Source organism: Alosa sapidissima, chromosome 1 (genome assembly GCF_018492685.1).
Source record: "Alosa sapidissima isolate fAloSap1 chromosome 1, fAloSap1.pri, whole genome shotgun sequence".
Lineage (NCBI taxonomy): Eukaryota > Metazoa > Chordata > Actinopteri > Clupeiformes > Clupeidae > Alosa > Alosa sapidissima.
The window spans coordinates 39,855,546-39,880,379 of record NC_055957.1 but is presented as its reverse complement, the minus strand read 5'-3'; the positions used below and the strand labels follow the sequence as shown (position 1 = coordinate 39,880,379).

General features: G+C 44.5%; 1 protein-coding gene across 1 annotated transcript in view; it reads left to right on the top strand.

Annotated features, from left to right (window-relative positions):
* The window catches only part of galntl6 (polypeptide N-acetylgalactosaminyltransferase like 6), a 159,125-nt gene extending 139,896 nt beyond the window's left edge, over nucleotides 1–19,229 (top strand). The window contains exons 7-12 of the mRNA XM_042084156.1: nucleotides 6,102–6,337; nucleotides 9,807–9,914; nucleotides 10,462–10,683; nucleotides 15,641–15,757; nucleotides 16,232–16,381; nucleotides 18,249–19,229. Coding sequence (XP_041940090.1) covers nucleotides 6,102–6,337; nucleotides 9,807–9,914; nucleotides 10,462–10,683; nucleotides 15,641–15,757; nucleotides 16,232–16,381; nucleotides 18,249–18,416 — 1,001 coding nt within the window. The 3' untranslated portion in view covers nucleotides 18,417–19,229. The remainder of the gene's footprint in view (nucleotides 1–6,101; nucleotides 6,338–9,806; nucleotides 9,915–10,461; nucleotides 10,684–15,640; nucleotides 15,758–16,231; nucleotides 16,382–18,248) is intronic.
* Nucleotides 19,230–24,834: the final 5,605 nt, after the last annotated feature.

Sequence of the window (24,834 nt, the reverse complement as noted above, 5' to 3'; positions counted from 1 at the left end):
TTTTCTCTCTCATCTCTTTCTCCCCTTGTCCTTCTCCTCTCCAGGGCTCTCTTTCCCCCCTTTCCCTTGGTCCTATTTTAATGGTGCAGCAGCACTTGTCTGTCTGGCTGCCTTACACACATTCTCATGCATTGAGCACGCTCAGCTAAGATGCCTTAATATAGATCTTACCGCCTGTTACAAGATGAAAGAGCTCCCACTATCTGTATCAGAGCTCATTTGTGGAATGACTGATCCAGAGAGAAGGCTAAGATTTCTCTATCTCTCTCTCTCTCTCTCTCTGAGAGCGCAGAAGAGAGGGGGGTAGAGAGAGAGATGAACAGAATGAATCCAGCTGAAATGAGAAAGAGGAGTAGAGAAGGGTGGGGGGGGTGGTAGTGAGTAAGTAAGAGAGCGTGTAGGTGCATTAATGAAACGCAAGCAGGATCCGGCTGGCTTCGGTTCCCATTTCTTCAGGAATTACCTTCCAGGTTAAAAAACATTACAACCCCATTGCTCCTTCATCACCCCCCCCCCCCCCACCCCCCCCCACCCCCGGCCCGCAGTCACCACCTGACCTGCTGGCAAACCCACCCCCCCCCCCCCCCGCTCACACACTCCTCCCTCACCCACCACCCCCCACATCCCTGGACCCACATCGCCCCCTACTGCCCAGGCGTGGAACCGCCTCCTACCTGTCCCAGCCTGGCCTCCACTACCCTGCAAGACGATTGCATAGAGGATTAAACCTTAAACCCATATCTATACATTATGATACGTATAGGCTCTGCGTTCATTAGGAGTGGCTCTGGTGTAATTGGGGTCACTGTGCCATATGCGCTTGGCAGCGTGCGGGTGTGCTGTGGAGAGGGCCACTGAGTAATGAGGCCTGTGGAGTGTGGAGTGTGTACAGTGGCCCTGCTCTAATAATGATTCATGTACGGCTCCCCTTGCTCCATACGTGTGCCCATGTGTCTCTGTGCACTGCACATGCATGAGCTTCTCCCAGGGGCTGATGAGATTATGGAGAGGCGTGATGAATGACATCTGGGAATACGCTAGACTTCACACACACACACACACACACACACACACACACACGAAACAGTTTTGGTCTTCCTCACTGTTTCTCTTTCTTTGTTTTCTTCTTTTCCATCTCCATCATCCCTCTCTCACACATGATGTATGCACAGAATATACCATCTCTCTCTCTCTTGCTCTCTCTCTCTCTCTCTCTCTCTCTCTCTCTCTCTCTCTCTCTCTCTCTCTCTCTCTCTCTCTCTCTCTCTCTCTCTCTCTTTGTCTCTCATTCTCTCTTTCTCTCTTGCTCTCTCTCTCTCTCTCTCTCTCTCTCTCTCTCTCTCTCTCTCTCTCTCTCTCTATGTCTGTCTCTCTCTAACTCTCTCTTTCTCTCTCACTTTCTTTCTCTCTCTCTCTCTTCTGGCTCTTCTTTGTTGGCTGTGTCTGACCTTGGCTGCATGGATGTGCATTGCAAATGATTCTCTCTACAAATCTCTTTCTAATCCCCTTCCTCCTCCTCCTCCTCCTCCTCTCCCTCTGCGCTGGCTGTGAATTTAACTGTTTTAATACTACTGTTCTGCCCGGGGATGAAGAGCCACGCTGACTGCTCCAATGCTCTCTCCCTCTGGCGTGACTGGGCACTGCAACGGCACATCTTTTGTACTGCGGAAGGAGAGAGATCTGCCAGGCGCGTTTTTCCCTGGCTCTCCAAAGTCAATACTGGATTTATATTTATGGAAATAACTTGGGAAGGGAGCGCGCGGGGGACGGTGTAATGATTGGGAACGAGTGAGCCGCCAGCCCATGTGTCCTCTCCGCTTTCCAGCTGAGGCATTTAAGCTGGGTAAATGTTGTATTTGTTAGGAAGTTAAATTGGATTTCGCCGGCTCATCTCTTGAATGCAAATTGTGATTGGCATCTGTGACTGCCTTAGGTGGTGCTGGCAGGGCCTGCGTACGAGCCGAGCCAGTGAGCGAGCGAGCGTGCTGATGGGACCGGCCAGTGATGAGACAGCGCTCGAGGTGATTTAGTACAGCTTTACCAGTAACCAGCGCCGAGGCTTTAAATGGATGTGCAACAGAGAAGAAAAGTGGATGTGTGTGTGTGTGTGTGTGTGTGTGTGTGTAGAGGCCTGATATTAAAGGGGAACTTGGCAACTATTTCAACGTAATAAACCCGTTTAGAAATCATTTGGATGGTTAAATGACCTGTTCGGTGTGAAAATGGTGACTTTTCCCGCTGCCCCCTAGCGTCCCCAGGCGGGAAAACCAACCTTGCAACATTGAGACTACCGTCCCGGAAAGAGAAGTGAGAAACAAGAAACTTGTTTTAAATCGTGTTTCTTACCTTGTAACATCCACATTGTCTACCGAACTTATGCTAACCGTTTTGCTAGTTTGTAAACAAATCCATGTGCTTTATCATTACCTTTTTCCACAGTTTGAAATAGCATAATGCACAATTTCTCCAGCAGAGGGGGAAATCCTGCCAAGTTTCCCTTTAAGAGAGGAAAAGTGGATGTGTGCATGCATATGTGTTTTAGAGGGCAGAAGAAGAAGCAGCATAAGAAAGCAGAGCATTTGTTTAACAGGGACGCAGACCCCCTCTGGCAGTAGATAATGAGAGACTGGCAGGACATTAAAACTGGACACCTATCCCATAGAGGGTCGCCTCCCATTTCATTTCGTACTGCACCATCTCTCCCTTCCTCCTTCTCTCTCTCTCTCTCTCTCTCCTCTCTCTCTCTCCTCTCTCTCTCTCTCTCTCTCTCTCTCTCCTCTCTCTCTCTCCTCTCTGCAGTAACTAACACGGGGCCGTTAATAACCCATTGCCACAGTGTTTGCACTCTAAATGAATGTTAGCCAGTGCTCTGACTCTGTTGTATGTAAATAATCTCCACCCCATTCCCCAGCTCTGCACTGCACTGCCGTATTTAACACAAGGAGACACTCGTTAGGACTCATTTCTGGTATCCTGAGAGCCCCCACCCCCCCGCCCCACCACCCCACCCCACCCCACCGTACCCCACCCCACCCCACCCCTGTGTGCCGCATGCGGCGCCACTCTCTCGGGGGCCTGTAATAATTCTGGCATTGTTTACCAAATCTCCTCAGGCAGCTCGCCTTTTGAGTTGGCTGCCTGCACAATTAGCCTGTGAGTGGAGGTGCAGGGAAGCGGGCGTGCTTGTCAGCACGTAGGTGTCCCTCGCCACCACACACACACACACACACACACACACACACACACACACACACACACACACACACACACACACACACACACACACACTGACACACACCCACACACACACTGCCATCCAACTCCTGAGGCTGAGGTCCCTCAGGGAGAGTGACCATGACGTGAGGAGGTTGTGGGGGATTGAGTGAGCGTGGGCTGGCTAGTGGTGGCTAGAGGGAGAGGAGGGCATACAGATGAGAAGTGTGTGTGTGTGTGTGGGGGGGGGGGGGGGTGAATAGATGCCCCTCTTCTGCCCAAAGCATCACTGTCAAATCATATGAACTGATATTTCTGCTTTTCTTTTATTTCAGCTGATATCCCTTTTTTCTGCTTTATAACTGTACATATTTTTTGAGCGACTAGGCTTAGAAGTGCGAGGTCTCAGACATCCATGTCCACCCTCTCTATGTCTTCTCTCTCCACCTCTGTCCTCGGGGGAAAGGCTCTGACCTTGGCTCACATGCTCCACTGATTCAGAACACTTCTTATGAGTGACACACTGTTTCCCTCACCTAGCCGTCCCCCCCCCCTCTCTCTCTCTCTCCATTTCCCTCTCCATCTGTCTCTTTGTCTGTCTCGTCTCACTCTCTCCTTTCCTTCATTTCTCTGCTCTTTTGGCTCCGCCATTGACCTGCTCTCTCCCTCCAGACTCCATTCTAATTAAACAGTCAATAGCTCGGCCGCTCTCTCCCGCTCCACTCGCCTTTGTTGCATTTATTAGCTTGTTCTCTTCGGCCGACCCCCTCCGTTTGCCAGAGTCTCTACTAAGAGCCATGCACTGAGATGGGTTTTGATTGAGATAACACGGGCTCTCTTGACGCACCTTGTTTCTTTTTTTTAATGAGGCCGTAATTCACAAGCAAAGCAGTTCGGGGAAGTGGACGGTGTGGAGTGGAGTGTTGTAGCTCGCTCGGCAGCTCAGAGTGGCGCTTCCTCCTGAGGTCGGCGGACCAAGGGGACAGCAACTCCCCTGATTCATCGTCCATCTGGTCTCTAATCAGAACCCTCACTAACCAATCAGAGAGCCATCATGAGCCACTAGGCGAGAAAGTAAGGACTATAGAAAAGAGACAGAGCCATGGAGAAGAGTGTGTGTGTGTGTGTGTGCGTGTGTACCTCTCTTTCATCAGGTCCCCTATCCCCCATTCTCAAGGCTTTCCATCTCACCTGGCCCTGAGACCGTCCCTGAGCCCCACGGCTTCATTGTCTGCTCGGGAGAGGATCCCCGAGTACTGGCAGGAACAGAAGGGAAGAGAAAGAGAGTAGTGTAATCTCAGCACCAAAGTGCTTGTTCCTCCATTAGTTGCCTTAATTGAGTGGACTGCAATATTTCAGCGCCTTATTAAATTGGAAGGGAAGCGGGCCACAGGGTATTACACAAGAGCAAATTGATTTTGGCGCCCTGCTCTCCCTCTGCTTGCCTGGCTGTCTCTTACGTTGGCCCTGCTCCTTGTTTGCAGTGGTATATGTGCAGCGGATTTGAGTCATTGTGTTTGCCTGCCTGCCTGCCTGCCTGCCCACTTTTTTGGAACTTTCTGTCTCTCAGTGCCAGACATGCTGGTGATGTTTGTGTGTGTGTGTGTGTGTGTGTGTGTGTGTGTGTGTGTGTGTGTGTGTGTGTGTGTGTGTGTGTGTGTGTGTGTGTGAGCGAGATGTGGTGTTTGTGTGCTGTGCTAGACCTCTCCAGTCTACTTATGCTCATGGTTAAGTATGCGCCTGCTGAATCACTTACAAAACCACCCACACAAACAAGCAAATAAAAATCAATGAGCTTGAGCAGCCCTGCTTCGTGGATGTAGGATCGTTAACTTATGCTATGATTTGGTTTTAAATGCAGACATGATTCTCAAAGAAGAATATGCAGTATGACCTTGAAAGCATTATACAAATAAAACAAAGTGACTGTTGACCCAGATCCGGATTAAACAATGAAATATCTGTCTAACAAGATGAGGGGAAAAACAACTTCTATTTGACATTTGTTATTTTTCTTTGGCATCAAGAAAGTAAAAGTGGAGGTCTGACTTGGAACATTATTTTAATAATTTTCAAATTTAGATGTACTATTAGCATAAAGCAAGAAACCAAATGAACCTTTTAGGTGGCTTCTTTCCACTGCCCTGGAATTCTTGTATTGTTAAGGTTATAGAAATTATTTTAGCTTGTAATTACATGTAAGAATGAACGTGCCTAGAGAGTTAATCATTTGGCTATTGTAAGAGCGGTGATGACTTAGCCATGTTTTTTTCATAACGCACACAGTATTATCCCAAGCCCCCAATATCTTTGCTGGCCATCCCTCCACTTCATTTAACGCCTAGAACACGCCGGAATACGTCTCAGTGGATTATATGGATTCCACTCCACGGGCCATGTGGTGGAGGCACCGACGCACATCTGTGTGGGGTCTAAAAAAAGCCCTGTTCGGCGGCGCCATAAGCCTTGAAAGAGACTGTGAAAATAACAATGCTTACAGGTTTGGACTGCAGCAGGAGCTCTGGGGAGAAGGAGAGCAGCTACACCGAGCAGATTAAAACTGCATTAGCAGCAGCTGTTGGGGAAGTTTTTTTTTTTTTTTTTTTTCTTTCTTTTTTTTTATATTGCGCGAATGTCTACTATGCAATCTCCCCAGACTTTGATCTCCACAGAATGGGTGTAGGAAGCGTATGGAGGGAATTCCAGCGTTGCTCACTGGGATTATTGTGTGTCTCCAGAGTTTGATAGAGTTTGCCGTTTTCTCCTCCAGTATTGGACATGTATGCGAGAGGCTGCTTGACAAAGGGAAGTAGTTTCTTTTGTGTGAGCCCATAAGTCCTTTCTATGAATATCTCGGTGCTAAATTTGAATGTTTATAAGAATGGAAGGGAGGCTGGCAATGGGCGTTCATGAATCCTTGGTTTTAAATCTCTGTTGGCAAGTTGAACCACGGTACCATAACACAAACCTTCTCGCACTCTCTGTCTCTGTTTGCCCCTGGCTCAGGTCTCCTGTGATGGCTGGCGGCCTGTTTGCGGTGAACAGGCAGTGGTTCTGGGAGCTGGGCGGTTATGATACTGGCCTGGAGATTTGGGGTGGAGAGCAATATGAGATCTCTTTTAAGGTAAGTGGCCTTTTACCTCCACTGTTCTCCACTTCAATGGGGCTGCAATTCAATTATCTCCCATTTATTTCATATCATTCAGCAATCAGCCCTCACTGATTAAAGTGAATGAAAGCAAAAGCAATTCTGCACATTTCATTTTTTTAGAGAGTGATTACAATTGAAAAGATTTTAATCCATTAGCATCTGCCTAAATAAGTCTGTCCCTCAATTATTTATCCCTTTGGGTTTAAAACTCGGATTTCACAATTGCCACCCATATGTCAGTAGTGTGGCACGGCCCGTAGTTCATCCTCCCGGCAAATCCACAGGATGTTTTTCTCTGTGTCTTCTCTATCATGAGGCTGAACTATCTCTCTTTGTCCCTATGGAGTCGTTTGTCCTCCATCTGTTGCACTCTGTGGATTTCCCTTTTTTCAATCTTTTTTATTCTTCCTCCTCTTCCTCTTCATCCATATTTTCCTGCTGACCAGAAGGTAAAAATAAGGCGACAAAGGACAGCGAGGCGGTGCAGTCTCACGCTCTGGCCTTAGACACTAACTGGGTTTTCTGCCTCTCTGGTTCTGAGTCCTGAAGCCGGGGAACGTGATTCGGTGTTTTTGATTAAGAGGAATAAAGATCATGATGCTGCACGTGAATGAAATTCAGTGTTTATCGCTCCAGACACACCTGCCACTCAGGCACTTTCATTAGACCTTCCCTCGGCTGTCATTGCGCCTCACGGAACAGCCATCATCTTCCAGCCACCTGTCCTCGAAACCATGGTAACAACAAGAAGACTTCAGAAGTGAAATTGCGGGAATGCAGGTTATTCTTCTCAGATTCGTCTTGTAGCAGATTTTTTCTTTTTCTCTCTTTTTTTTATTCCAGATTCTGGTGATCCCTCCATGACAGTTGGCTGTGTTATTCCACTTAGGGTGTCTGATTTTCCTGTGATTTGGAGCACTTCAGGCTGACACTATAATACAGGAGGCAATCAAAGGGAAATTCACAATTATCCCGCTGCTGAAAGTGACAGCTGAAGTGACAGCCTGAAAGAGCCAGCCTATCTGTCACTGCAGGCATAAGAACTGCAAAGTCACACGTGTGCAAAAGTTGCATTTTTGTTCCATTCATACAGTGCTCTGAATGTCGTCAGTCAGAAAATATCTCTGTTATTGACTTCAGGCTTAGCTATGTTCAATGTCATATAGGTTGGGGGTTGAGGGAGTGTACTGAAGCCACCAGTGTGCATAGCCCTTCAAAGATATACAACCAAAATCATTCCTATGACCCCACTTTCTATATACAGTACAAAGAAAATAATTAATTTGACCCCATTTCATCATTTTTGCCCATCCTTTTCGGAATAGATCTGTATGCCTCCTCTTTTTTTTTTTCAATCGGCCAATTTCCGAGACAGTCTTTCCACATAATGATCAGACGTGTGAAGTGAGTTTGCTCCTTGACCCTGGGTGCGGTATGATCGAGGGCTTGAGCGTTTTGATATGCAGGAGCGTGGAGTGCAAATCCTCACACTCACAGCGAGGGGGATGAGTACAGAGACAGAGAGAGAGAGAAAGAGAGAGGTAGAGAGAGGGAGCGGGAGAGGAGACCGACGAGAGACCACGGCATGCCTAGTGGAGTGCTGAAAAATCCATCCTGTCCGCCGTACCTCCTCCCGTATGTCACCAGCATCTCAATGACTGCAGACACTTCTGCCAAACAAACAATCATACGACCTCACACTTCAAAGGGTGTGTGTGTGTGCGTGTGTGTGTGTTTCAGCTTGAAGGAGAAAAGGGGGATGAGAGGTTCTACGCTCATGTTTGAAAAACTACGGCTGAAAGCACCCATAAAATCTACTTCTCTCCATCTCTGTTCTGCGCCTTCCTTGGCCTGTTCGTTTGAAGCGAAAGAGAGAGATGTGTGAGAGTGCCGCACCACATGCCCACTTTTGTCCGATTCTGCTGTCAGACAGGCAGGAGAAACAGGAAATTGGAGCCTGTGGAGAGAGGCGTGTGTGTCTGTACGTGTGTGTGTGTGTGTGTGTGTATGTGTATGTGTGGTGTGTGTATGGGTGTGTGTGTTCCACAAGCTCCACACAAGAGATTGTGTCTGATTGTTCTGAGCGTTGCTCACACAATCACACATCCCCGTAGACCCTCGGACGTGCACTCCCACGGAGTCTGCTTAGTCCAGCACAATGCAGAGAGACATTAACCTCAATTGTGTTGCCCAACACGTCCGTCTCTCTGCCTTTTGTCTGTCTCACGCCTAAAACATTTTCATCCCAGTCTTTTTAATAATACAGTTTTTCTCAGTTGCTAAAACACTAAAACCCATTGGCTGAAGAACGTTCTCAGTTGCTTGAACTCATTAAGCTAATTGTTCAGTCTGTTGTCAATATCTTAAACCATTTCACATGGTAAAACACAGATCTCATTTGCAGATTTGCAGATCTCACTTACAATTTTTAGCAAAACTTTGAACACATTCTCATTCTCAAAACACATTCTGCACTCTAATGCATCCATACTGGTAAACACAAGTGGCACAAATTACAGTTTTTCTCAGTTGCTAAAACACTAAAACCCATTGGCTGAAGAAAGTTCTCAGTTGCTAAAACACTAAAACCCATTGGCTGAAGAAAGTTCTCAGTTGCTAAAACACTAAAACCCATTGGCTGAAGAAAGTTCTCAGTTGCTAAAACACTAAAACCCATTGGCTGAAGAAAGTTCTCAGTTGCTAAAACACTAAAACCCATTGGCTGAAGAAAGTTCTCAGTTGCTTGAACTCATTACACCAATAAGACATTTTGGATACATCATTGTATATTCATAGGCCTATAGACCCTTTCAACTGCAGAAACAAACATGTGCGTTCTTAAGGCATTTCTGGAGGCACAGAAAACAACATTGATCTAATGGTAACTTGGGGACAAAAGACAAGTTTTAGGTTCAGTCGACTTTTTGTAGGGTCCAATTCATGTATCTTCATTGTTCTGAACATTGCAACCATAAAGGAACAGAAGGGTCTATACCTGTATACAGTATATCTATTCATTGGCCTATACTAAGGCAATGATCGGATGGTGTTCAGTAAAGTAATGAGTGTTTATAAGTGTGAATAAGTGGCAAATAAGTGTGGCATTTTGATTCAAGTTACTTCCTGTTAGATTTGTGTGTGTTAGGTAGAAAATTGAACACAGTCAAACACTGAGAATAAGTGTATGTTTTTGCAGATTTGGTGTGGGGTTATGATGTTTGAAAGACATTGTTGTCTTTCAAAATTGTATGGCAAGACAAAATTATGTGACAAGCAAAAATTTAGCGTGTAAGCAGTTGAAAAAAAATGTAATTTATATACACTCCCTCTCTCTCTCTCTCTTTCTTTCTCTCTCTCTCTCTCTCTCTCTCTCTCTCTCTCTCTCTCTCGCTCTCTCTCTCTCTCTCTCTCTCTGTGTGTGTGTGTGTCTTATTTTCCCCAGGTGTGGATGTGTGGCGGCAGCATGTACGATGTGCCCTGCTCCAGAGTGGGGCACATCTACAGGAAGTACGTGCCCTACAAAGTGCCCTCTGGGACCAGCCTGGCAAGAGTGAGTGTGTGGGCAAGTCAACCTTTTCTCAACGCACCCTTACACCCTTACAGCTGGCTTCTGTAACAGCCAGATGGACAAAAAAAGACACAGTCCAGTCCTACTATGCTGCGGTACCATACTCACATCATTATCCGAACTGTATCCTGTGTCCCGGTGTGGAGGTAATGACAGTAGAAGTCCCGTCAGGATAGAGCCGCTGTGCCATGTAACACTCTCCGAGCACGGCTCTTCACTTTTGCTGTGGGTGTCGTTGGCAGCCTAAGGATGTGCTGATTAACTAGCACTAAATTTAGACCTGAACCCCGGGCACGTAGTGATCCTGTGCTCTCACACACCCATCAGCTTTTCTCCAGTCTCTCAAGGAAGTCTGTTAACTATAAAAATGATTGAAGGCAGCAACTATTGGTACTGATAGACTGCAGTAGAAGGCACAAACACCCCTTGAATTAGTTGTAGCAGCATTTGTAGTAATCTCTCTCTCTCTCTCTCTCTCTCTCTCTTTCCGTATCTCTCTCTTCTCGTCTGTCTGTTTTTCCTCTCTCAGAATTTGAAGCGAGTGGCAGAGACGTGGATGGATGAGTATACCGAGTTCATCTACCAGCGGAGGCCGGAGTACCGGCACCTCTCCACCGGGGACCTGACCGCACAGAAAGAGCTGCGCAAGCACCTCAAGTGTAAAGACTTCAAGTGGTACATGAAAAACGTGGCCTGGGACCTGCCCAAGTACTACCCTCCTGTGGAGCCACTACCCGCTGCCTGGGGAGAGGTGGGCCAGCTCCGCCACAGCGACACACACACACACACACATACACACACACACACTCACACAGATACACACACATACACACACACACACACTCACACTCACACAGATACACACACATACACACACACACATACACACACACATCATCTCTTACGGTAATATTCCATACTTTAACCATGCAGCAGTGGAGCTTTATTCATTGCTGAAAGGGACTTTATTTTCATATGACTTAGAGTCCCACCACAGAATCCTGTAAAAGACATCCATGTCCAGCCTCCCAGTTCCGTGTTGTTGGTGGAAGACGCCTAGTGTTTTTAACGTGCTTGGTTCCCTAAGGCGCATCGGTCCTGTGCCTCTCTCTCTTCCGCTCTCCCCCTCTCATCTCCGCGGCCTGAGCTAGCACTCACGCCGCTCTATTTGAGAGAGGAGGGCATAACTTCTCCATGACTGTTGTGTTGCACGGTCATGCATTTCAAACACAGGGCTGAGCTCCGCACCCCACCGCCCTCACCTTCCACAACCCCCGTCACCGCCACCACAGGTGGATGTCACCAAGGCTACGGGGAGATGCATGCTGATTTATGGGATGCGCTGTGGGCTGAAATGTAATGCATTTTTCATTTTAGAACAGGCAGGTGGCAGGCCACCCATTTATGGGCCCTATTTTAATATACATGTGCACGTACACACACAAACACATACACATACATATACATAAAGAAAGGCAGGCAAAATAGGGTTTGCCTCACTGATTCCCCCCATCCATAAACAAACCTGCTCTGTGGTATACATTTTTATTATTTAGCACCATGATCCCAAGACAAGCCATTTAGGTTGTATTATTTTTCACCTGTCGTATAGGAGAGAGGGAAGCACAGAGACGGGCTTGGGGTAAGGATTAGTTGTTCATCATTTTGGCCTCTCTCTCTCCCTGTCTCTCATGTACACTTACTCTCGCTCTTTCTCTCTCTCTCTCTCTCTCTGTGTCTCTCTCTTTCTGTCTCTCATGTGCACTTACTCTCGCTCTTCCTCCTGCTCTCTTTCTGTCTCTGGATATCTCCCTTGCTCCAAACCCACTCTGATGGAAGTTTAAATTAGGGCTGATAGATTTGCTTCATAAACGCTATTGCTTAATTAATTCCTCCTGCGCTGGCAAAACATCATCTTCTTTACATGCTGAAATGTGTCAAAGACACGAAACAGTCAGGACAAAAAGTAATTAATTTCATATCACATTTAATTAGATTCCATTGTCTGCCGTTGGCAGGCACATTTCATGTTGTCCCAGCATGGTATTCTGCATAGACAGTGATAATGGCAATAACTATTTGCTCCTGTCTCCAGTAGGTGCACTAGCCACTTTCCGAAGGTCCATTAGCCATGAACACAGTGGCCTCCCTCCTGCACCTCTCTCTATAAGTTAGGGGGTGGAGGGTGAGTGCCTTTAGGGACAGAGGACTGTAAATCTCCTCAGCCTGCTCAGGGGGAATTTATGCACAGTAAATATCCTCTTTCCTGCAGCGAAATGATAGTAATTTTACTGTCAGGTTGATAGTTTCATTTGCAGGCTTTCCAGGCTGTGGGCTTGTCATCCGTGCTGATATATAGCACAATAAAAGAGCCTCATTGGGCATTCACAGACACCCCTGTGGCTCAGACCTAGAGAGAGGAAGAGAGAGAGTGTGTGAGAAAGAGTGAGAGAGAGGGAAAGAGGTGGTGGAAGGGAGAGAGAGAGAGATGTGGGGAAGGGAGAGAGAGAGAGAGATGTGGGGAAGGGAGGAAGGCGTGGGGCACAAATCAGATCCTCTGCACTTCTCCGTCAGAGGACAGGGGTCAAATTCAGCCTGACCCCTTTGCCTCACTGAGTGGCAGTCTGGGTAAATAGTTTGTCGGGTGTCTGCTCAGGGCCCCCACCCCCGCCTCCTCCCCCAGCCCTGTCCCTATTGCCCCCTTCCCTCCAGGCAGATTACGGATTCTCCAAGCACCTCTCCAAGTCCCTCTGAGAGGATGCAGTCAGAGATGATGCAGTCATCGGCTGTCTCGGGGACTTAGTCTTCTAGGATTTGAATAGTGGTTGTCAGTCTAGGTGGCATGTTATACAGACTTAAACACATCTCAGAAGATTGGTAGGTTGGGAAGCAGGGGTTACTAACAATTAATCGTCCATAGCAGTATAATTGAAGGATTTGATTTCTCAGAGTTCTGGAATTGGCTTCAGAACAGTTAAATGTAGTAGTCATTTATTTTTCATTATTCTCCTAAATGTGGGTTAATGTCATTCTAAAACCATTGTTACCTTGGGAAAGTATGAAGGAAGCAACAGCTCACTGCACATTCCTGCTGCTGTGACCTCACAGAAAAAAAAGGGTCTTGCAGTAAATTGTCATCCACCATTCAATTGACTTTTTCTAATAGACATAGTTGCTTCCATGGGAAAAACAGGTCAAATCATTTGGCCTGAATATATCGTTCACTGGCTGACACAAGGGAGAGGCAGCCTGATAATGGGAACAAAAATAAATTGCATGTGTTCCATTCTGTTTTTTTTTTTCCCTGGAAAGAATCAAAATAAACATTTACAACCAGAGGCTACGAAGGAGGCATGTGCATCTGACCCTCCATTTTTCTTCTAGTTTAGTTCCATTTGTTTTGCCCGTGCTCTTCAGTTTTCTGTGCCGGTACCTCATTTGGAAGTGTGACACAACACAACCAGGGAACGCTGTTGCCTGTCACAAAATAATTGGAAGCAATAATAGTCACTTAAAGGAGGCTTTTGTGGAGAGGCCAGTGTTAATTCTGCACCCGCGCCAGCTGTAAGAAAGGGAACTGCCACTGAGTTGTCACACATCAGGATGAGCCGCTCTCCCACATTTTAAAATAGCTCGTTTCCACACTGGAGGAGGGAGGAGAGAGAGCAAAGAGAAAAAAAACAACAACACCTGTTTGACTCAGTCTTGCACACCATGAAGGAAATAGTGTGCTGTGATTAGTGTGAAAAGAAATTGTGTTGTGAATGGATCTGTTCAAGGGAGCATTTGCCAATGGCCTGACTTTACGCTCAGGCTTACACCTGTCAGTCCTTTATCACATTAACGACTAAAATGTCTGATGATGATAGAGACACTTTCTGCAATGATGTGGACAGCACTAGTTTGATTTTAAGATTAAGGCAATACTCCTACTGGTAAGGCAGTGTCAGGTAGCCTAAATGTTGTTTTGTAATTATCTTCATTAACCCAATTAATCATACTCAGAGTGACCAGGCGTCTTCAACAGGTAGCTCTCAAATTCAGACATCCTGCACCCTTCTGATACAAAATCATTATTTGCCAGTTAATCAAATGACACTGCACCCTAGAGGTTTGGTTAGTCAGTAATGTAGGCTGGGCATGAGGTGATATATTGCAGACTACCCAGGACACACCAGAGTTGACAATGACTATGAAAAATAACCGGGCCAATATAAGTAACAATTATACTGCTTGTGAGGAATCGTTTGTGTGTGTGTGTGTGTGTGTGTGTGTATGTGTGCCTCTGCCTCAGTCATAACGATGTGACATCAATCTCCACTTCACCTAAATCCACAGCAATTTCCCCATGCTTTCCAAGTAGCAGACAGACTAAAGTACTTGAAAGGAGCCTTAAATGCATAAACAAAGCTTATTCAATAACTGTGATTACATGCTACTACCACTAATATCAAACATGAGTAGCTCTCAGCAACATTCATTTGTCGAAGTAGAAAATATTTTGGAAACACCTGATGAAGTACTTTCAGTGCGCTTTAGCCTAACTCCTTATTGGAGTTTTGGCAGTCTTTTGCTACACATAGACTGTGTTTGATGATGCATGTCCTGGATTCCAGCACAAGTCATTAATCGGAATGTGCTCCATAACATAAACAGGAATATAAATGGAATATTGCATAAACAGCTCATATAAACACATAAACACTGTAACAAATTTAGTCTTAGAATAAGATCAATAGTTAGATTGAATGCTGGCTACATCTTTATCTGCCTAGTACAGCTAATCACAGACATTGACAATAAAATATGCCAGTCCTAACAGTGTAGTTGCACTTATAGAAGACATTGCATGTTTTTATTCCTGTAAGCTTTTATATAAACCAAATGATGTATCTCTATTCAGTCTCTTAGTCCACTTGTAAGCTGTATGGTTAATGTGTTCAGCACTGTCCTGCAGTATATCCATGCAATTGGGAGCTACTATACAAACCATGCATAAGTCAGAGAAAGTAAAAGAGGAAGAGGATCCTCCATAACTCACCGTAACTGCATCCGAAACATACTAAAGTGCAAATGGTAGCTCATGCCTCCCCCTAGTGGCACATGTGGGTGGTACAGAATGAATGAAAATAAAACATAGCATTGATGCAGCACCGGTTCTGTGGCGCTGCGTGTGTGCTGTGCTGTGGCAGGGGTCCCTTTCACCTTGCTGGAGGGACACACAGTGGCGGGGGGTCAGCACCTGGGGGGGTGAGCGAGTCACGCATGGAGGCACAGGACACCTGGCACTGTCCTGCTCAGGCCATTTCACATGCACACATCCCAGCCTCATGCATTATGGAGACGCACCTCGAAACTGCCGAGCGCGCTGCCGGAATGCTTTAAAGAGAATTAGGCAAATGCGACTGTGCATCAAAAAATGGCTTTGAAAGTTTGCTCTCAGCGGGCACTGAAATGAAACGAACTATACACACACAGCAGAGTGTGCCAGGGGAAGAGGAGAGGACTGTTGATCATGAATCACTTGTTAAAAATGCTGATTTTCTGCTGAGTCAGGATAAAGAAGAAGGGGATGGGGGCGCATCAAGGGCTTGGGAGAGCATTTCTGCCTTTACCTTATTTAGGTCCTTTTGGTGTGTAGAGATCAAGTGACGGTGTGCTGTGAGCCGGTAACTGAAGCAGGATCTGTGTCTGTGTGTCTCCCACAGATACGCAATGTGGCGTCAGGGTTGTGTATCGACTCCAAGCATGGCTCAACAGGCACAGAACTGCGCCTGGACGCCTGTCTGAAAGAGGGGGCTGAGCGCACGTGGGCACATGAACAGGTAAGGCACCATATACACACACACACACACACACACACACACACACACACTGCTGTTGGGATTGCAAGTGTACAATAAGAGAGCGATTTCAAACACACACACACCACTCAGCTGTGACTCAGCAGACAGACTCGCTCAGCACAGCTGCTCGGGCGATGGCAGTGCCGCAACCTCACAGTGGAGACAGAGTGCCATGCTGGGCAAATTGCAGCCTCATAGACTCCCACGAGCTGCTTGATGGCTATTGTCTGGGGCTCCACTTGCACTCTGGAGGGAAGTTTGTGCTTTGGATCACTGTCAGTAGCAGCACTTGGAGGAGGTTGAGATCATGCAGGGCATCAGGAAATACACAGCTTTAGTGTTGGTTCTTGCCTGGCTGAAAAATATCATGTCTCTTACGTTAATAATAAACAAATGTAAGTTACTAACTGTCAGGCTGACAGATCTGAGCCTTGCATCCCTTGTCCCCGTTAGATTTTTACTTTTGGTTGGCGGGAAGACATCCGGCCCGGTGACCCCCTCCACACCAGGAAGTTCTGCTTCGATGCCATCTCCCAGAGCAGCCCCGTCACACTGTACGACTGCCACGGAATGAAGGGCAATCAGCACTGGAGCTACCGCAAGGTAACAGCCATCAATCTGCATTAGAGCGCCGCCATTTCATGGCAACCTGCTGACCTTCCTTTAAACCAAGATCCCGTAGTAGGCACCATAGCAGGGGCTCATCTACATATATTAACCTACAATAGAGGCCAGAGGACGACCACTGCACAAAAGATTACAAACTGTAGAGACTATACACATAGATGCAGTATTGCATAGTGTTACTCATTGTTACCCAGGTTTACCTCACAGAGTGATGAACATCACATGCCATGAAGAGAAATTAAAAGTGAAATCAGTGAGGAGACCAAGACTTCCTATGAAAATATTACAATCAGCAAGTGCTAGAAGTCATTTGAATTGTCCATTTCTAGATAATGTAGACTAACCAGCTAACGTGGGGGAGTTGCTGTGTTGGATGGGGGCTTTGCTCAAATAATTTGGTCAGCAGCCGCCACTGCTTCATAACAACAAAATATTTAGCATTTTGCTTACACCTGCATAACTGAGATACATAGGCCTATTTACAGCAAAGCCCTGTTAAAACCATTAAGTACATCACCTTGATTGCTATGTAAATTATATACTGCAGTGACCATAATAAGGTTGTGATATTAGATATAGGACTAATATTTGCTTAGCCATCCAAACTCATAAAAACTACCCTACTTAAAATACAGCACAAGAGGAAGAGGAAGGAACCAATCCTCTAATTGCAACTCATGCTGGCATGAACATTAAATCTAATAGTGGATGTACTGTATCGGGGGGGGGGGGGGGTTGTACGATGGATAAAAGCTATTAAGTAGACCATCAATGTAATTGCTTTCATATGTATTTTTGTAATAATTTGGTTTGATCAAATATAGGTTTACTATTCACACATGACAATATTATACATTAATCAGTGCTGCAGTGCATTCTATTTAATATCCACTGAATGTACTCCTTTAATTGCATGCAAAACGAGTAAGGATAGCAAACCCAAATAGGGAATATTAATTAGTGGAAACTAGTCCAGTTATATTAGGGCCATAAAGTTTCTTCCTCCTCTTTGTCGCATCTGAATAACTTTGACATTGACCTTGTAAAGATGTAATTAACAATACCCATGTTATACAGTATATGGGTATTAGCTGATGTAAGCATCATAGAGATTAGCTGGTTTGTTATTGTTGTGCCGGGTGGTAAGAGGTCAGAACAGAACCAATCTTATTGAGGAAGGCATGAGGAACCACATTTATTTGGGCTGCACTGCACATAATACTTTGTTCCAACTGAATCTATGAGCTCATTACCTAACCATTTAAACCAGAATGACAAAAAAAATGACAATTACTGTGTGTTTGTAATCATAGAATAGTGAAATGAAGGATTCTACTGAGGGCAGAAAATTGTAATCAGAGATTTCGTTCTGAGAGGGTTGAGTTTTGGGAGCTCAAAAGGGCAAGTTTGATCTAAACCATTCATCATACAATTATTATTTTCTGTCAGTATTCCACAGGAGTTCAGTGTATGTTTTAAATGAATGAGAGAGTGCAGGCAAACTACAGACTTGCAATTACAGAAGAAGCCTGTAACATGCTTTACTTTGCCTCTCAAGTCCCAAAATAGATCGTCTGTTCCATCGTGCTCTTGTAATTTTATTTTTACACTCTGGCTACTCTGGCTGAGTGAAAAGCTTTGTCTGGAAGAAAAAAATGCTTGACTGTGTGTACTTCCCTGAAACAACCTCTCTAATCTAACTAAAGAAAAAGTGAGATAAGAGATGTGGATTTATTCCACTGACAAAGTCACAGTGACTGTGTTTCTCATTTATTTTCGCTGCTTTCATTTTATGGTTTCTAATTCTTCCAATACCCCCCCCCCCTCCTTCTCTGGATTGTAGGATAAATCACTCTTCCACCAGGTAAGCAGCGGCTGTATGGACAGCAGCCTCAGCGATAAGAGGATTTTCATGAACAAGTGCGACCCACTGTCGGAGACGCAGCAATGGCTGTTCCAGAGAGTCAATGCCACCGTTTTGGACAAATTCAACAGCGCCGCCAGCTCCTAGGCATGCTGACAGCCTCCATCCTGCCTCCTTAACACACACACAGCAGCCAAGCAAGCAGCTGTCTCCCAGACCTCACAGGGTCCTCAGCGATAGATCTTAGCAGCAGAGCTGAACAGTTAACTAACTGTGTGGATCATGTCTGCATACATGCACATGTGTGTGTGTGTCTGTGTGTGCGTGTGTGCGTGTGTGTGTGTGTGTTTGATCTGTCTGAGGCCCTTACGCTCTGGGAGTTAGACCAAAGTGGATCAAAAGTACTACACCCAGAGTCCAAAGCCGTGGAGACTGCAGTGGCTTTGTGAGATGTGTGGCTGATGAGTCCCATGTAGGACCATAACGAGCCCTTGCTGGTCAAGGAAAATGCGGAGTGCCGACATCTCTCTCTAACTCTCTCTCTTACACACACTCTTTCTTAGTTATGAGATCACATACTGATCTGACTCTCTGAATACATGATAAATAAGGAGGAATTTGAATTTGATTTCTGCCCCAGTCACCTCAAGACTGTTGCTCCATACTCTGAAGACGCATAGTGAAGCTGGATTTGGTGAGAGGTTCTGAAAGAAAGACATTGTTTTGTATCACTATTTATTTTACATGGTTGTTTTGATGTATATTTATTTTGTATTTATTCTGTGTCATTTGTTTTATCAATGTAAGTTATTGTTATGTACATACTTAAGTTTCTTTTTTCTGGTTCCTGTGATAGTAAGATTCAAACTGCTGATAAAGTGATTTTTTGGCTCATTGCTCCGGAATCAGTTTTTGTTCAGGCTTCATTTCCAACAAAGCAAAATAAAAGTCTGCATGAGTGGAAGTACAGGGGTGGAGTGGGGGCGCATCTTAATATTGATGGCACAACACACTGGTATAAGTAAGGAGAGGTTGCACATCAGAGGTCGGAGACTCAAGTCACATGGGTTGACTTAAGTCTGACTTAAGTTCAAAGTCCAACTTAAGTCCAAATTTGAGGACTTCAGGACTTGAGACTTGCTTGACAAACATTGATAAAAGACTTGACTTGACTTTGACTTTACACTCGTGCCTTGAGACTTGACTTTGACTGGAATCAAATGACTCGAAAGGACTTGACTTTCTAAATGAAATGTCTATACAATTTGTAGACATTGTTTTGTTTTTGAAAAATGATTGAGTGATTAATGCAATGTACGCAAACCTGGCCAGTATGCAGTAGAGACACAGAGAAAAGCCATGCAGTTTAAATGGGACTCGTTCAAAGAGAATCTAATGAAGAAAAATTATTGATATATGTGGATGACGTGTGAATCTATTCTGTTTTAGAATTTGAGCATTGATTTGACTTACATCAGGACTCTACTTGACCTGCTTGAATTTCACCACAGTGACTTGGAACTTACTTGATGGTTTGGACCCCACCTTTGTTGCACATGTCTTTGAAGGCTGTCTCTCTTGTCTTGATGGTGTCTGTAAGAAGTGGTGTTAGGGCTCCCCCTACTGTTCAGAATCATACAGTACGCATAAATAAAGGTACAGAAGTCACTGAGGGAAAATAATTCCGCTGACTGATTAAACTGCTTGACAGAGGTTGGGTGACTCATTTACTTTTTATAAATCTATAGATTTATTCAATTATTGGTTTAGGCCAATGATCTATTATTCCATTTGACCTCACTATCCTAATCTGTCTCACCTAATCACAAACAGGAGTGTAGGAAGGAGAAAGAGAGAGTCAGTGGGCCCAGCCTTGGACAGCGGCGTATACACACACTAAACATTATAATTGCTGGGGTTTTTTTAGGTTTAGTCATTTAAGCTTGATATTATGCTTGGCCCTGATTCACACTACTTACCAGAAGCTGTGCCATGTGTCAATATATGTATAATAGAGTTTCTTCTCCCAGTTTGCATTCCTGGCCCTCTATTTGATGATGAGGTCCTTGTCTGTGCTGTTTCGAACTCTGTGATTGTCTTGGCACAAAAAATGACATGGAGTATTATGCACTTAAATCATGTACTAAGCAGGGCTGTAGTGGAGGTTAAACACAAGTAAACACAGTTTATCACCTCTGAAATTTCAAAAATAGAGTTTATCCATCTCTTATCAGAGTTTATTCACCAGTGGCAAATTCAAACATTCAAAAATCACACTGTATTATCCACATTCACAATATGTGCACTCATCAACACTCTATGAATCATTTAATACCACTGATAGTGTTATAAACACTGGACAATAACCTCCACCATCATCAAACATGTTCTGAATGGCCTTTTTAAAAATCCACCTTGCCATGATCACAGAATTTATAGTTTACCTACCTCTTATTTTACCTCTACACCCCTGGTCCTAAGCCATGATGCAGTGAGGTGGTTCATTGAGTTTGACTCAACAGCAGAATAGGACATGACTACACAGGGTAATGCTAATCCATATGGCAGGAATACAGGTCACACACTACTGTGATCATTTCCATTATCATTGTTTTGTTTTTGGTTCTTCTGGGTTGTCTCAATGACTGCCCTAGAACATCCTGAGAGTTATGTGTCTTCAGGGTCACTAGCTAACAAGTACATATCAGTTGATATGCAAAGGTAGTCTGTAAACACAAAGCTTCCATAAACAGTGGAGCAAGAAACACTGAATGAGTTCACTGCTCAAAATTCAAAAGCTTATACAATTATTGGTAACACTTGACGGGTGAGTTCATAACACCTTCATAGTAGCTGTCATACACTGCACATAAAGCATTCATGACTGTTTCATGAGACATGACTCAACATTCATACCAAACCTTTCATGAATGTGGAAGACAGAACGACGAGAGCTTGTCAAAATAGAAGTCCCAAATCGCAAAGCAGCATTGCCGTTTTTGGTGCAAACCTCTTAGGCCTACCTGATCACATCTGAGTCAATGGGCTACTCACAGTGCCAAAAAGACAGAACATGGTCAAGCAAATCATTTTTGTTTCATAAAAATGTATTTGTTTTATGATGTAACCTTTGCAGATGATTTCTCATCTTTTGCTACTGGGAATGTCCAACCGTTCCAGGTTACACAAATACAGGTCAGCTGAATGTAGGCTAGTTTACCTCCCAGTGTTAAACTCGGTGATTACGAATACTTCACAACTTGTATAGTAAAGTGACATTAAATGTAGACTTCATAAGATATTCATGAAATATTTACAAAGACTAGAGAGATTAAATTAATGGTATCCAGGTTACACAAATACAATGTTGGACTTTAATTTTGACAAGTTGTTGTCGTTCTGTCCTCCACATTCATGAAAGGTTTGGTATGAATGTTGAATCATGTCTAATGAAACACTCACCCGTCAAGTAAAGTGTTACCCAATTATTAAATAGAATTATGGAATGAATTAATGCTAGATTTGAAATCTCTCTTCTAACCAGGAGAAAAAGCTATTCACACATTAAAGTCTACCAACATCTCAAGCCATGTTCTTAAGTGCAATGATTTATGGTTAATGAGTTATTGGCATACTCAGAGGAAAAAATATGGTCTTTTCTTTGTTCAAAAGAAATAAATCAGATATTAAGATCTCAACTGTCTCTCATGCCCCTGAGGAGACATAAGGAGAGATAAGAATGGATTGAGAAGAGAGTATTTTGATATCTGCTGATATGGGCTGAGCCTGAGACAGGAGGAGGGCTATTTCTCAAATGTTTTTCTTTCCAATATATTCTTATCTTCCTATTTCTCCTAAGGGGCCTTTAGGAGAAATGGGTGAGATCATTTCAAATTTTGTTTTCCTGTGGGAAATCAACATTCACCATTTCACGCTGCTAATGATGTTTTTTTTTTTTTGGAACAATCTATGAGACACACAAGTATAATCCAAAATGACAGGACATGTCACACTACAGTACCACCAAACATTTAACTATTCAACATGATAACCATGGGTGTTGCAATGCTCACTTTCCATGTGTTACAGACAGCACCAATAGCATTACCAATCTACTGAGAATTCTTTTTTTAAAGTATATTTTTATGAATTTAATCAGACAGGAAGCGAAAGGGAGAGAGAGTGGGGGTGTGATCCGGAAGGGACCACGGGGCGGGAATTGAACCCAGGTCACTGGCGTATGGTGCAGGTGCCCCAGCCAGTTGCGCCACGGCCCATTAGTGACCAGAGGGGTTCTGAAGATTCTGTTCCGCAGCAAAGTAAGATTCTAAATTCCATAAAAAACCATTCCAGATATTCTTTAGAATGTTCAATTTTCAACATTCCTGTCACACCGGTGCTTAAGGGTTAAGCCACTGACAGGGCTCACAATATCATTACACTTCTAAAACTGTGGAGAGGGGCCCTGCAGACAAACTGTTATACAAACAGTTATATTTATAACTTAATAAGTGTACAGAAGGGGTAAAAAACGTTTTGAGCCGTCAGTGCATTACCTGAATTCTTCTCCTGGTTACTGCTACCTTACTAGGAGAAGTCAATACAAGTTGATTACCAAATTCAGCACAAACTACTGTCAATGGTTGCCAATGATGCCCTGGTGAGTGTGGAGGGGTTATTTGGCAATGCAGTTGATGCAATGACTGGGGCAGAGCAGAGGCTTTCCAGGCCTGAATCCCAACAGCAGCAGAGGGGAATTCCATGGACCTCCATCAGGACCAGCGTCAGCTGTGGGTGTGAAACGGACAAGTGGGTTTTGCCCTCCAGCCCTTCCAGCGAAGCTCCAGGCACATGCAGACTCCGTAGCCTATAAACCAAGCATCAGAGTCCTGTGACATATACTGTAAAGCTTCATTTACTTCATTCACTTAAATTATGTATTAATTTCTTTGAATTTCACTGAATTTCAATTCTACTTCCTTTAATTCAAATTTAATCCGAATTGTAACTCTAGATCCTGTTTTTTCCTTCAATTCAAATTTAAATTTAAAGAATTGAACTGAAATTTAAGAGTCTTGTTTCTCAATTCAATTCTGAATTTTGCACACCCATTTTCTATAGTTTTGGTGGGGGGGCATAGAAAAGTTTGAGAACCTGTGGCCTAAAACAATAAAACAATATTGGTGGATGATTGTTTGCTCTGAAGTGAATGGGTCGCGATGGTCTGTAATTTTTAAAAAGTGGGTCTCCAGAAAAAAAGTTTGAGAAACACTGGCCTAAACCAGAGTTTGGTTTTCCAGCTCGCAAGTCAACAGAGAGTTGCTAGACGACCCTGGCTGCAAATTACATTTGCTGCCGCTAGGGTGCGTCTAGATTTCTAGGCTAGGTCTTGGGAGGATAAAACTTGAATGTGGCTGCTGCAGCCTAGGGAAGCCGAAACAATAAAGGGGGACAGAGGTGTGCAAGGTGCAATGAAAAGTCGGGTTTTTTATTTCAATCAATATTGTCCGGATCAAAGTAACGAGTACTAAGTCAGCTAGAGGGTCAGTGGTGTTGGGATTCATGGAATGTGCTGTTTGCCTGTTGCATGTTCCAGTGTGGAATGAAAGAAAGAGGCATCGAGATGAGCGAACTCCCAATATGTCCGGCTACACCTGCATACTGGAGTAGCCAATCAGCTGTTGAGCGGTTGCCCCGCCCACGGCACACCTGATCCTGAATTTAGGGGAGCAGACACAAAGGATGACAGCCATCACAGTGGCTTTCAATTCGCCACATTTTAATGTTCTTTGTAACACCTTGAGGCACCGAGCAAGTGGGTGGAAATGGGGAGCACAACATTACAGTAACAAACTATGTACATGGTATAATCAGGTAATTTAGGCAGTGAATTCTCCCGGTTTTCGAATTTTGAATCGAAAGGGGTGGAAACTGGTGGTATTATCATAAATGAGTTAGAACTGTCAATGTTTTTGGCTGGTCAGGACAGACAACACCACAGCTATGGCATATGGAAATCGCTAGGGAGACGTGCATTCTCTGTTTCTGTATCGTCTGCAAATTGTGGAGAACCTTCTGTCCCTCAGAAGGGTTCATGTTCCAGGTCATCTCAATTGTGGCACAAACCTATTATCGAGGGACAATCCTCGGGTGGCAGACTGGTGTCTCCACCCTGAAGTTGTCAAATATGGCTGTGGTTTTACAGGGCCCACGTGTGCCTGTTCGCCACTAGGCAGAACACCCACTGTCAGCTTTAGTTTTCTCTAAGGGGCGACAACAGGGGCAGACTGGCAATCTGGACATTCTGGAAAAGTCCAGAATGGCCGTCCATCCAACGGCCGTCGACCTGGCTTAATATCAGCCAAGTCAGAGTCTAGCTCTACAAATAAATATGCTTCACTTACACCTGCTTATGTGGAACATGGGCTATAACTAAGTAAAGAAAGGGAAATGCACAAACATGTTAATTTCTATCAGAAACCATGTATATGCTAATATGGATATGTTTTCTCTATTGTCAACATGACTGAAGTAACCTATGGCGATGTCCATGTTCAGTAGTGAT